At 48.2% G+C, this 14,675-nt stretch overlaps 1 protein-coding gene across 3 annotated transcripts in view; it reads left to right on the top strand.

The window, feature by feature from the left end:
• Positions 1-14,675, top strand: part of LOC140385184 (arf-GAP with SH3 domain, ANK repeat and PH domain-containing protein 1-like) — a 414,311-nt gene that overhangs the window by 300,537 nt on the left and 99,099 nt on the right. For all 3 annotated transcript variants that reach the window (XM_072467067.1, XM_072467065.1, XM_072467066.1), the window contains exons 21-22: positions 3,325-3,440; positions 14,028-14,095. In XM_072467067.1, the coding sequence (XP_072323168.1) occupies positions 3,325-3,440; positions 14,028-14,095 (184 nt within the window). The remainder of the gene's footprint in view (positions 1-3,324; positions 3,441-14,027; positions 14,096-14,675) is intronic.

Here is a 14,675-nt window from a genome sequence, read left to right as displayed (position 1 = left end):
AGTGGAAACATCCAACTAGCATCTATCTTGTATGTTTAAGTAAGATCATCTCTTGTTCTTCTAAGCTGCAATGGGTATAAGGCAACCTGTTCAATCTTTCTTCATAGGATAAGCCCTTCATCCTAAGAATGGGTCGTGTGAACTCTCTGTACTACTTCTAACACAATTATATATATTTTTCAACAAGGAAACCAAAACTGTATTTGATCTCCTTATTTAGAGAGTATTCCAAATGTGGTCTCACCAGTGCCCTGTACAGTTGCAGCAACACTTCACTACTCCCCTTGAAAAAAACACCAACACTCTATTTGCCTTCCTAATCATTTGCAGCACTTGCATACTAACCTCCAAGTATCAGTGCACCTAGATTACTCTGCGCACTGCTTTCTACAATCTCTTTCCATTTAAATTGTATATTGCTTTTCTGTTCATCCCACCTAAGTGGACAAGTCACATTTCCCCACAATATGCTCCATCTGCCAAATTTTTGCCCGCTCATTTAACCTGTCTATAATCTTTTTCAGACACTCTACCACCTTTTGACAACTTCAGGGGATTTCTTGATTAATATGAATAATCGGGGGTTATGGGGAGAAGGCAGGAGAATGGGGATGAGGAGCATAGCAGCCATGATCGAATGGTGGAGCAGACTCGATGGGCCAAATGGCCTAATTCTGTTCCTATATCTTCTGAATTTAAGAACTTGTACCAGCATGGTTCAGGTGAAACCTGTCTTAATGCTGTAGCTCCCACTTTCCCCAGTACTTGTGCCAATGTCCCATGAATTGAAACGCATTTCTCCACATCAGTCTTGAGCCACTTATTCTTTAACCTTAATTATCCTACAATAATTTGCTTGTGGCTCAGGAAATAACCCAAAAGTTATTACCCTTGAGGTTCTGCTTTTTAATTTAGTCTCTCACTGCTCATAATCCCAAAGCAAAACACGTTTCCTCATCCTGTCTATCTATTGGTACCGACAACTGCATCCTCCCATTCCCATTGCAAATTCCTCCCTAGCCCCAAACATGTTCTGAACCCTGGTACTGGGCTGGCAACACAGTGATTTGGGCTCGCTCTTGACTACAGTGAAGTATGCCAATCCCCCTGAATATACTCTCTCCTACTACCATTACATTCATATTAACTCTCCCCACTTGAATAGCTTTCTGTACCATGGTGGCATGATCAGTTTGCTCATCCAGCCTGCAGCCCCCATTTCCATCCCCACAAACTGTCAAAACCTCAAACCTATTGGACGATTGCAAGGACAGAGACTCCTCCTCTTACCTTCTCGATCCCCTTGCCTATGTCACTTGCAGTCACACCAGCCTATCACTGACCGCTGACTAACCTAAGAGGTGTGACCGCCTCCTAGAATAAAGTCTCCAGGTAACGTTTCCCTTCCTGATGCATCCCAGTGTCCACAGATTGGCCCCCTGCTCAATAACTCTCAATTAATCTCCTCAAGCAGCTGATACTTATAACAATATATTTGCCTTGCGTCACACTGGTATCCAGGAATCCCTGCAATCACAACGCATCACCTTCCCTGCCATCTTCATTATGTGATCATTATTATTCTCTTAAATAGCTTTTCATTAATAAACCCCACTCCTTCTAATGAGCTTTACCACTGCTAGTAACTCTTGCTATTACGAATCGAACCTGACAATTACTAATGAATTACATGAATTTTGAATAATAAATGAATAAAATAGTCACTCACCAATTCATTAACCTGTTTCCCCCTTTCCTCACTCACCAAATTCCCACGTTAAAACTCTGTGACTAGATGTGCTCAGTGATAAGCTGCTGTCATTGTGCTTGTTTACTTTGTGCGCTTAGCAAGACCACCTATATTCATTTATACTAGCTGAAATTCAAATTCCTAAGAATATCCAATTCTTTTTTCCCAATTAAGGGGCAATTTACATAGAACATAGAAAAATACAGCCCAGAACAGGCCCCTCGGCCCACGATGTTGTGCAGAACCTTTGTCCTAGATTAATAATAGATTATCATAGAATTTACAGTGCAAAAGGAGGCCATTCGTCCCATCGAGTCTGCACCGGCTAATTTAGGGTGGCCAATTCACCTACCTTGGAAACCAGCTTCTTCAACCATTTCTAAGCTCCCGCATTGGATTTTCTGTATTTCATTATAACTGCATAATCTTTCTTATTTCCGTCAATAAGGAATGTTAAGCGCAGCTCCACAATCAGTTTATATCAGTATAGTTTACAAGTTTATGATCAGTTACTGTAAAAAAAAAAAAAAAAATTGTCAGATTTTGTCCAAAAATTATAGATGGTTTATACCTAGAACTTCTGTAGGTCAAATTTATATATTTTTAAAACATTAATTTTAATATAAATATTGAAGTCTGGGGGGCTGACTTCCAATAGCGTAGTAAGAAGCCTTACAGCACCAGGTTAAAGTCCAACAGGTTTGTTTCGAATCACTAGCTTTCAGATCACTGCTCCTTTCTCAGGTGACTTTAACCTGGTGTTGTAAGACTTCTTACTGTGCTCATCCCAGGCCAACGACGGCATCTCCACATCATGGCTTCCAATAGCGTGGTCCAGGTATGTACCCATGATTCTCCAGATGATGAGTACCCATTCTTAACCATACTTAATTGAGGAGGTTTCCCACAGAAATTACTAAATTTTAGAATATAAAATGGTTATCTGTCCTGATATAGCTTTGAGTGTCTGGTTATAGAGCAGTATTAAAAATTTCAGTGTTGAACATATGGAAGCAGGTCCCTTGTATATCATAGACACAACAAATTCATAGAATTTACAGAGCAGAAGGAGGCCATTCGGCCCATCGAGTCTGCACCGGCTCTTGGAAAGAGCACCCTACCCAAGTCCACACCTCCACCCTATCCCCATAACCCAGTAACCCCACCCAGCACTAAGGGCAATTTTGGACACTAAGGGCAATTTAGCACGACCAATCCACCTAACCTGCACATCTTTGGACTGTGGGAGGAAACCGGAGCACCCGGAGGAAACCCACGCAGACACGGGGAGAACATGCAAACTCCGCACAGACAGTGACCCAGCGGGGAATCGAACCTGGGACCCTGGAGCTGTGAAGCAATTGTGCTAACCACCATGCTACCGTGCCGCCCCAAACATATCCTGTCAATTGGGGAAGATTTGTAGTGAGAGGAAAGAAACTAAAGAAAGCGCATCTCCCACTGCAATCTATATAAGACTGTGAAAATTGTAGGATTAATGTTTTTCGATATAGATCACGTTCATTTGATACAGCAAACAATTTATATCGGCATTTTCTTATATTCTTATACAGTGGCAGTCTGGACAAACCAACTACAAAAGGAAACACAGCTATACATTACTGCTGCATTATGGATAAAGTGGAATGTTTAAAATTGCTTCTTCGGGGCAAACCAAGTTTAAATCTAGGTGAGTGATCTTGAGGACTTTGAATTGCATTTTCTAAAACTGTTGACTGCAAGCAGAACTCAGCAAATAATCTCCTTGGCCCAACTCTCAGCTTAAGCAGTATGGCAAAGATTTTGCAAAGTACTCATTGGCTATTGTAGGTTTATTTCTCTATTATTAGCAAAATACTGCAAAGGCAAACATCTGGAAGTTAATTTGGATTTGTTTATTGTCACATGTACCATGGTACAGTGAAAAGTATTTTTCTGTGTGCAGCTCAAACAGATCATTTAGTACATGAAAAGAAAATAGATAATAGGGCAACACAAGGTATTCAATGTAAATACATAGGCACTGGCATTGGGTGACGCATACAGGAGTGTAGTATTAATCAGATCAGTCCATAATAGGGTTGTTTAGGAGTCTGGTAACCGCGGGGACGAAGCTATTTTTGAATCTGTTTGTGCGTGTTCTCAGACTTTTTATCTGCTGCCCGATGGAAGAAGTTGGAAGAGTGAGTAAGCCAGGTGAGAGGGGTGTTTGATTATGCTGCCCACTTTCCCAAGGCAGCGGGAGGTGGAGATAGAGTCAATGGATGGGAGGCGGGTTTGTATGATGGACTGGGCGGTGTGCACGACTCTCTGAAGACTGGGCTGAGCAGTTGCCATATAAGACCATAAGACATAGGAGCAGAAGTAAGGCCATTCCACTCCACTCCACTCCACCATTCAATCATGGCTGATTTCAACTCCATTTACCTGCTCTCTCTCCAGAGCCCTTAATTCCTCGAGAAATCAAGAATTTATCAACTTCTGTCTTAAAGACACTCAACGTCCCTGCCTCCACCGCCCTCTGTGGCAATGAATTCCACAGACCCACCACTCTCTGGCTGAAGAAATTTCTCCTCATCTCTGTTCTAAAGTGACTCCCTTTTATTCTAAGGCTGTGCCCCCGGGTCCTAGTCTCCCCTGCTAATGGAAACAACTTCCCTACATCCACCCTATCTAAGCCATTATTATCTTGTAAGTTTCTATTAGATCTCCCCTCAACCTCCTAAACTCCAATGAATATAATCCCAGGATCCTCAGACGTTCATCGTATGTTAGGCCTACCATTCCTGGGATCATCCGTGTGAATCTCCGCTGGACCCGCTCCAGTGCCAGTATGTCCTTCTTGAGGTGTGAGGCCCAAGATTGCTCACAGTATTCTAAATGGGGCCTAACTAATGGTTTATAAAGCTTCAGAAGTACATCCCTGCTTTTATATTCCAAGCCTCTTGAGATGAATGACAACATTGCATTTGCTTTCTTAATTATGGACTCGACCTGCAAGTTTACCTTTAGAGAATCCTGGACTAGGACTCCCAAGTCCCTTTGCACTTCAGCATTATGAATTTTGTCACCGTTTAGAAAATAGTCCATGCCTCTATTCTTTTTTCCAAAGTGCAAGACCTCGCACTTGCCCACGTTGAATTTCATCAGCCATTTCTTGGACCACTCTCCTAAACTGTCTAAATCTTTCTGGAGCCTCCCCACCTCCTCCATACTACCTGCCCCTCCACCTATCTTTGTATCATCGGCAAACTTAGCCAGAATGCCCCCAGTCCTATCAGGCTGTGATGCAGCCAGATAGGATGCTTTCTGTGGTGCACCTGTAAAAGTTGGTAAGATTCACTGTGGACATGCCAAATTTCCTTAGTTTCCTGAGGAATTATAGGTACTATTGTGCTTTTTTGGTGGTAGTGTCGAGGTGGGTGGACCAGGACAGACTTTTGATGTTGTGCATACCTATAAATTTGAAGCTGTCAACCATTTCAACCTCGGCTGCGTTGATGCAGACAGGAGTGTGTACAATACTTTGCTTTCTGAAGTCAATAGTTTTGCTGGTATTGAGAGAGAGATTGTTGTTGTTACACCACTTCACTAGGTTCTCTATTTCCCCGTTTATTCTGACTCGTCGTTGTTCAAGATCCAACCCACTATGGTCGTGTCGTCAGCAAGTTTGTAGGTGGAGTTGGAGCCAATTTTGCCACAGTCATGTATGTGTAGGGAGTATAGTAGGGGGCTAGGTACGCAGCCTTGCGGGGCCCCGGTATTGCGGACTATCGTGGAGGAGTTGTTGTTGTTTATTCTTACTATGATCTATGGGCCAGAAAGTCGAGGATCCAGTTGTAGAGTGGGGAGCCAAGTCGTAGGTTTTGGAGCTTTGATATGAGCTTGGCTGGGATTATGATGTTGAAGGCGGAGCTGCAGTCAATAAATAGGAGTCTGGACTTCGAGTTGCGGCTATGCCTAGGTAGGTCGCACGTTCGGCAGCTCCCGCCGGGAGCGGATTTTTGGGCTCTATAGAGGGGCCCCAACGGCAATTGTTCGACTGCTTCCAGTGTGGGAAGGTGACCGCAAGGTCCCCCCGACATTATATGGATTGGACCAGGAGTGGAGCGGTGAAAAAAGTGATCTTGGAGCAGCGAAAAGTGCGAGGGAGGAAAAACAAGATGGCGGCGGGTGGAGACCAAGCAGCATGGGCGCAGTGGTCGCAGGAGCAGCAGGGGTTTCTTAAATGCTGCTTTGAGGAGCTGAAAACCGAAATGCTGGCGCCAATGAAGGCGGCGATTGAGAAGCTAGTGGCGTCCCAGAAGGCCCAAGGTGCGGCGATCCGGGAGGTGCGGCAAAAAGCCTCGGAGAATGAGGACGAGATCTTGTGCCTGGCGGTGAAGGTGAAGGCGCACGAGGCGCTGCACAAGAGGTGGGCGGAAAGATTTGAGGACCTGGAGAATAGGTCAAGGAGGAAGAATCTTCGGATTCTGGGTCTCCTTGAAGGAGTGGAGGGCCCGATGCTGGGGCATATGTGAGCACGATGCTCAATTCGCTGATGGGTGCGGGAGCCTTACCGAGTCCCCTGGAGTTAGATGGGGCTCACCAGGTCCTAGCGAGGAGACCCAAGGCCAACGAGCCGCCATGGGCTGTAGTGGTGAGGTTTCACCGCTTTATGGACAGAGAGTGTGTCCTGAGATGGGCCAAGAAAGAGCGGAGCAGCAGGTGGGAGAACACGGAGATTCGAATCTACCAGGATTGGAGTGCAGAGGTGGCTAAGAAGAGAGTTGGTTTCAATCGGGCCAAGGCAGTGCTCCATCGGAAGGGGGTGAAGTTCTGTATTCTGCAGCCAGCGCGATTGAGGGTCACGTTCCAGGATCGGCACCACTATTTCGAAATGCCTGATGAGGCATGGAGCTTTATACGGACTGAAAAGTTGGACTTGAATTGAGGGTTTGTTGTGGGAGGATGTTCACTGTGGATATGGTGTTTATTACGTTTAGGGAATGTTCCTTTGGTTTGGGTGCTGGGTGGGGATGGGTGAAGGGATCTGATGGGGAGACTGGGAGAGCGTGGGCGTCGGTGTTGGAGGGACAGACCCCCACGAAGGAAGAGGGGGAGTGGAGGCCAGGGAATGGGGAATTAGAGTAAGGCCGCAAAAGGAGCTGTGCCAGAGGGAGCGGGGCCAGCTCAGGAAAGCGCGGGCTTTTTCCTGCGCTAGGGAAGGACGGGGGTGGGGGCCGGCGAGGGATGGGCGGTGCTGGAGAGGAGCGCACACTGACTGCCGGAGGGGGAGGGGGGATTCTCACACTGGGGGGGGGGGTCGATGGAATGGCAGGAGAGGCCGGGGTCAGCAGGAGTCAGCTGACTTACGGGAGTGTTATGGGGGGAGCAAAAGGGGGGGGAGAGGGGGCTATAGGGTTGCTGCTGCATTGGCCAAAGGGGAGCTGGAAGTAGGACAGGTGGGCGGGGATCTGCCATCTGGGGGACTGGAGGGTGCGGGAGGCACGGGCACGTGGCTGGCCTAGAAAAGGAGATGGCTAGTCGGTGCGGGGGGTGTGAGGGTGAGCAGCCCCCCCAATCCGGCTGACAACTTGGAATGTGAGGGGCCTGAACGGGCCGGTCAAGAGGGCCCCGGTGTTCACGCACTTAAAGGGACGTGGTTATGCTCCAGGAGACACATTTGAAGGTGGCAGATCAGGTTAGGCTGGGAAAGGGATGGTTAGGACAGGTATTCCATTCAGGGCTGGATGCGAAGAACAGAGGGGTTGCAATACTGGTGGAGAAGTGGGTGTCGTTTGAGGCAATGAATATTGTAGTGGATAATGGAGGTCGATATGTGATGGTGAGCGGTAGGTTGCAGGGGGCGCGGGTGGTACTGGTAAACTTGTATGCCCCGAACTGGGATGATGCCGGATTTATGAAGCACATGCTGGGTCGGATCCCGGACCTGGAGGTAGGAAGCTTGATAATGGGGGGGGATTTCAACACGGTGCTGGACCCAGCACTGGATCGCTCTAGGTCCAAGACGGGTAAGAAGACGGCTGCGGCCAAGGTCCTTAGGGGGTTTATGGACCAGATGGGGAAGTGGATCCATGGAGGTTTGTCAGGCCTTTGGCCAGGGAATTTTCATTCTTTTCCCACGTCCATAGAGCCTACTCCCGGATAGATTTTTTTATTTTGAGTAGGGCGCTAATCCCGAGAGTGGAGGGAACGGAGTATTCGGCCATAGCCATCTCAGACCACGCCCCGCACTGGGTGGTGCTGGAGTTAGGAGAGGAGAGGGACCAGTGCCCGCTGTGGCGTCTTGATGTGGGATTATTGGCAGATGAGGTGGTGTGCGGGCGGCTGCGAGGGTGCATTGAAAGATATTTGGAGGCCAACGACAACGGGGAGGTGCAGGTGGGGGTAGTGTGGGAGGTGCTGAAGGCGGTGGTCAGGGGAGAGTTAATCTCCATCAGGGCCCACAGGGAGAAGAGAGAGGGCAGGGAGAGGTTGGTGGGGGAGATTTTAAGGGTGGACAGGAGATATGCAGAGGCCCCCGAGAAGGGACAAGTCTGGGAGCGGCGGAACCCCCAGACGGTGTTTGACCTCTTGACCACAGGGAAAGCAGAGGCACAGTGGAGGAAAGCGCAGGGGGCGACGTATGAGTATGGGGAGAAGGCAAGCCGGATGCTGGCACACCAGCTTCGTAAGAGGGAGGCAGCGAGTGAGATAGGTGGAGTTAAGCACAGCGGAGGGAATACGGTGCGGAGTGCGGTGAGAATAAACAAGATATTTAGGGACTTCTATGGGGATCTGCACAGATCTGAGCCCCCAGCGGGGGAAGAGGGGATGCGACGATTTTTGGATCAGCTGAGCTTCCCGAGGGTGGAGGAGCAGGAGGTGCCTGGTTTAGGGGCGCCAATTGGGCTGGAGGAGCTGGTTAAAGGATTGGGGAGCATGCAGGCGGGAAAGGCCCCGGGGCCAGATGGGTTCCCGGTCGCGTTTTACAGGAAATACTTGGACCTGCTAGGCCCGTTGCTAGTGAGGACTTTCAATAAGGCAAGGGAGGGGGGGACCTTGCCCCTGACAATGTCCGGGGCGCTGATCTCTCTGATCCTGAAGCGGGACAAGGACCCACTGCAATGTGGGTCGTATAGACCGATCTCGCTCCTCAATGTGGATGCTAAGTTGCTGGCAATAGTGCTGACTACGAGAATTGAGGACTGTGTCCCGGGTGTGATACATGAGGACCAGACGGGATTTGTAAAGGGCAGGCAGCTAAACACTAATGTGCGGAGGCTCCTCAATGTGATTATGATGCCCTCAGTGGAGGGAGAAGCGGAGGTAGTGGCAGCTATGGACGCGGAGAAGGCCTTCGACCGGGTGAAGTGGGAATATCTTTGGGAAGTGCTGCGGAGGTTTGGGTTCGGAGAGTGGTTCATTAGCTGGGTCAGGTTGCTATATAGAGCCCCGGTGGCGAGTGCGGCTACGAATCGGCGGAGGTCGGAGTACTTTCGGCTGTACCGAGGGACGAGGCAGGGTCCTGTCCCCCTTGTTGTTTGCATTGGCAATTGAGCCTCTGGCCATGGCACTAAGGGAGTCCAGGAAATGGAGGGGACTGGTCCGAGGGGGAGAGCAACATCGGGTGTCGCTGTATGCGGACGACCTGTTGCTGTATGTGGCAGACCCAGTGGAGGGGATGGTGGAGGTCATGCGGATCCTAAGGGAGTTTGGGACTTCTCAGGGTATAAGCTCAATGTAGGGAAAAGTGAGCTCTTTGTGGTGCATCCAGGGGACCAGGGAAAGGGGATAGACGACCTACCGTTGAAGAGGGCGGAAAGGAGCTTTCGGTACTCAGGGATCCAAGTGGCTGGGAGTTGGGGGGCCCTGCACAAGCTCAATTTGACGCGATTGGTGGAGCAGATGGGGGAGGATTTCAAAAGATGGGATGTGCTGCCACTCTCGCTAGCGGGCAGGGTGCAGTTGGTTAAAATGACGGTCCTCCCGAGGTTTCTCTTTGTGTGCCAGTGCCTTCCCTTTTGATTCCCAAGGCCTTTTTCAAACGGGTAGGTAGGAGCATCATGGGTTTCGTGTGGGCAAATAAGACCCCGAGGGTAAAGAGGGTGTTTCTGGAGCGTAGTAGGGACAGGGAGGGCTGGCGCTGCCGAATTTGTGCGGCTATTATTGGGCTGCCAACGTGGCTATGATCCGTAAGTGGGTAATGGAGGGAGAGGGGGCGGCGTGGATAGGTTAGAGATGGCGTCCTGTGTGGGCACGAGCCTGAGGGCGCTGGCGACAGCACCGCTGCCGTTCTCGCCGACAAGGTACACCACGAGTCCGGTGGCGGCGGCGACGTTGAAGATCTGGGGGCAGTGGAGACGACACAGGGGTGAGGTGGGAGCCTCGGTTTGGTCCCCGATTCGAGAGAACCATCGGTTCGTCCCGGGAAGGATGGATGAGGGGTTTCGGAGCTGGCATCGGGCAGGGATTAGAAGAATGGGGGACCTGTTTATAGATGGGACGTTTGCGAGCCTAGGGGCGCTGGAGGAGAAGTGTGGGTTAACCCCGGGAAATGCTTTCAGGTATGTGCAAGTGAGGGCGTTTGTGAGGCGGCAGGTGAGGGAATTCCCGCTGCTCCCGGCACAGGGTATTCAGGACAGGGTGATTTCGGGTGTATGGGTTGGGGAAGGCAAGGTCTTGGCGATCTACCAGGAGCTGAAAGAAGAGGAGGAGGCCTCGGTAGAGGAGTTAAAGGGCAAGTGAGAGGAGGAGCTTGGGGAGGAGATAGATGAGGGTCTGTGGGCTGATGCCCTGAGTAGGGTTAATTCTTCCTCCTCTTGTGCCAGGCTCAGCCTAATACAATTCAAGGTTACTCACAAGTGCATATGACAGGGGCGAGGTTGAGTAGGTTCTTTGAGGTGGAGGATAGATGTGGGAGATGCTCGGGAAGCCCGGCGAATCACGTCCACATGTTCTGGTTGTGCTCGGCATTGGATGGGTTTTGGAGGGGTTTCGCGAGGACTATGTCCAAGGTGGTGAAAGTCCAGGTCAAGCCGAGTTGGGGGTTGGCACTATTTGGGGTAACGGCCGAGCCGGGAGTGCAGGAGGCGAAAGAGGCCGGTATCCTGGCCTTTGCGTCCCTGGTAGCCCGGCGGAGGATCTTGCTATTATGGAAGGACGCGAAGCCCCCCAGTGTGGAAGCCTGGATAAATGACATGGCAGGATTCATTAAGCTGGAGAGGATAAAGTTTGCCTTGCGAGGGTCTGTGCAGGGGTTCTTCAGGCGGTGGCAACCGTTCCTAGACTATCTCGCAGAGCGTTAGGAGGAGGTCAGCAGCAGCAGCAACCCAAGGGGAGTGGGGGGGGCTTCCCAATGGGTACCTTGGAATGTCATATGGGGGGGATTACTGTATATGGGGAAACCCAATGTATGAGTGTTGTATAATTTTTGACTTGTGTTTGTGTTTCTTTCTTTTTGTTATGGGGGGGGTTTGCTAAAATTCTGTTGGAAAATTTGAATAAACATTTTTTTTTAAAATAATAATAAATAGGAGTCTGATGTAGGAGTCCCTGTTGTCGAGATGTTCCAGGGATAAATGCAGGGCCAGGGAGATGGCGTCTGCTGTGGACTGGTTGTGGCGGTATGCGAATTGGAGTGGATCTAGGCATCCTGGGAGTATGGAGTTGATGTGCCTCATGACCAACCTCTCGAAGCACTTTATTACGATCATTTAGATAATTTAAAAAACGTAAATTATTTTCTCACTTCATCATCCCATTTTACATGTTCTCTCTTTACTCTTTTGACCTCCTATTCTCTTCCAAGCTTAAAAATAACTTCCAAATCTTCTATTTATTTTGTTTCATTAACCTAGTGGTTCCCATTATCTGATTTGCAAGGAGATAAAGTTCCAAAGGAAAAGTACTTCAGTCGGTTAAGGCAACCGTTAAAGAAACAATTTTCAACTGATTCCACAAACTGCAGATTGACAAAATGGCAGCCCCAAGAGTCAACAGCACCCAAATTGGCACTATTGATTTAGGGGACCTGATTAGGCTCGGTTCATGAGCATTCGGATTATCATCTTTTTGTGTTTTCTCTGTTGTCTCCCCATTGTTATATGGGATTAGCTCTTAGTACTAGAGTAGGAAGAGTCACGGAAGCAACATTCCTCACACATTGACCTTAATGTGCCAGAGCTTCGTAGTGGGAAGCCATGTCTTGTGATTTTGCCCCAGCAGAACACACTACCAATGAGAAATATATCTTCGATGTGAAGAATAGGCCATCAGGTAACCTGAACATGTACTCATTGCTGTTGCTGTGGTTTTAATCCGTAAAATCTGTACTGCTGTTTTACCCACGGGAATGTTGAATTAAAAATATTCCAGCAGTATATTTTCTTTCTATTTTGAATAAATTAGGATGATATCCAACCAGCAAACAAGCATCTGAAAAGTTAGCAAGTATGTTTTAAAGGCAAGAGCTGCTTTTGATTGCAAAGATCCTGGGCGGGATTCTCCGTTAGCTGACGCCATAATCGCGAAACGCGATTGGGCGGAGAATAGATTCCGATGTTAAAATCGCAGTGGGCGCCGATTTGACGCCAAATCGCTATTCTCCATCACCTCGACATCGGTGTTAATGCGATCTGGAGCGCACATACAGTAAACACCGTTTGCATGTCATTAGACAGCCCGACCCGGTATTCTCCAGGGCCTCTGCGATGCTCTGCCTCCGATGGGCCGAGTTCCCGACGGCACGGTTCACTTTTGCTTTTAAAAATCATGAAACCGGTGTCATGGCTGCAGAGGGAGAGAGAGGGGGTGTGGAAAGTGTCCAACATCGACATAGTTTGCTGACAGTTGTACCACTGGCTGGGGGGCTTCAACCAGGGCCGCGGGGGGTGGCCAGGAGTTGGGCTGTGGGGTCAGGGTGTACGGGCATGGAACACCATTGCCGCAGCCGGCAAGGCAGCCATGTAGCTGCACACGCCGCTAACAGTCCACTGTGAACACGGGTCGTATAGGCCCCCTCGCCAGGCCACACCCCCTAGGTGCCCTCTGGCCCCAAACGGCCCATCAGCTGTATGGGCACGCTCCAGCAGAACCAGTGCCATCTAGTTGGCTGGGATGAGTGTTGTGGGGATTGTAATGTGTATATGCGGCTGCAGCTTGTCAAGCTCCCGAGAGCCAATCTCGGACCTGGCGAATCCCGCACCGTTTTTCATTGGAATTTATTATGTTCCACATGGCGCCAGTGCTCACCCCTCCACGGGTGCTGAATCGATCCAGGTCCGGCGCCAGTTTTGCTGCCGTGAAAGTCCACGAATCCTGCGTCGGCATCAACACTTAGTCTCAGAAACAGAGAATCACACCCCTAGTTTCTCAAAAGGAAATATACAAACTGTTTTGGACAAGCAGCAAAAGTCTGAAGACTGGCGGTGGAGGAGGGGGAAGATCGAAGAATGGTGGAAATTGTCAGGGGATCTAAACCCAGTGCATACAGAAGCCTGCAAATGGGCAGAACATAGTTGTAGGAACTATTTAAGGTGGAACAGTGCAAAAATAACTTTGAAAGTACATTAAATTAGTTTTTTTCAAAGATTTTTTAACCAGTGCAATATCCTGAATCTTGTCACCTCAATGCTAGCTGGGCTGGAGGCAAACTTTGGAGGTCTTCAGATGAGTAGAGAGCAACAACAGTAAAAGCCAAATGTGGAGAAGTCAGTGGTTAGTAAAGTCAGTAGAAAAATGTGCCAAAACTAACATGTACTCTGTCAGTCACACTAGTATAGTCACAAGCGATAGGAAAGGTTTTACAGGCAGTACTGTTACGCTCCTCGAAGAATACAACCATGCAATACTTAAAGTACACGATAGATGGAAGATCGCAAATGGAAACTAATTATTTCTAATTAAATTGTTGCCCCATCAAAACAGAAGTCACAATTTCCTTTTATATTTACATGATTCTCTGACCCCAACAATATTTTAGTGTATCAGCTGGGTAAGATTATGGTAAATTGGTGTCTTCACCGTCAGTAGTGCATGATCTCGATCTCACTGTGTAAATAGAAGTCGACATACTAATATTTCTGGTGAATCATGTAACGTGTTTTATTTCATTTTTATTATCTAAATCTAAACATTTATTTTGTCAGCGTATTTTTAAAACAAAATTGAATTTGTATAATCTACACTGAATAGTTACTTCAGAAAATTGCTTTGTGGTGTGAGAGATTGTTGACTGCATTGCATTTTTTTGTCTATGTGATGTTGTACGAACTGACTTTATTAACCTTACCAGTAAACCAGAGTGGAGAAACGCCTCTTGATATAGCAAGAAGATTGCAGCGTGCACAGTGTGAAGAACTGGTAAGAAATTGTTGTATTTATTGCATTCATATTGATTCCTATCACAGAATTCTTAGTCCAGTCTTAGATTTAAAGCTTCTTCGAAAAATGACAGTAATAATACAATCATTTTTGCTTAGTATATTTACTCAGCTATATTACTGATCATGAATAACTTTGTAAGATTCTTATAACCAAATATATTAAATTCCAGTAATTTTTTAAAATCCAAATCCTAAGGCTGTTTAAATATATTGTCCTGACACAAAGTTCAATTACTGTGACTTCCGGTTGCGGCGATGCACTGCTAAGTCGCACGTTTCGGCAGCTCCCGCTCTAACGGACTTTTGGGCTCTTTTTGGGAGCCCCAACGGAAATTTTTTCGGACCAAACCCAGTGTGGGGTGACGAAGTAAGGAGTCCCCCCTAGTGTGTATGGAAAAGATCGGTGGTAGTGGCCCGATTGCGAAGGATCCTCTGGAGCAGCGGCAGAGAAGAGAAGGAAGAAGCAAGATGGCGACGGATGGAGAACAGACGACATGGGGGCCGGATCAGCAGGAATTCCTTAGACATTGTGTGGAGGAATTAAAGAAGGAGGTGCT

Source organism: Scyliorhinus torazame, chromosome 11, assembly GCF_047496885.1.
Source record: "Scyliorhinus torazame isolate Kashiwa2021f chromosome 11, sScyTor2.1, whole genome shotgun sequence".
NCBI classification, from domain to species: Eukaryota; Metazoa; Chordata; class Chondrichthyes; order Carcharhiniformes; family Scyliorhinidae; genus Scyliorhinus; species Scyliorhinus torazame.
This window is presented reverse-complemented; position numbering and strand designations above follow the sequence as displayed.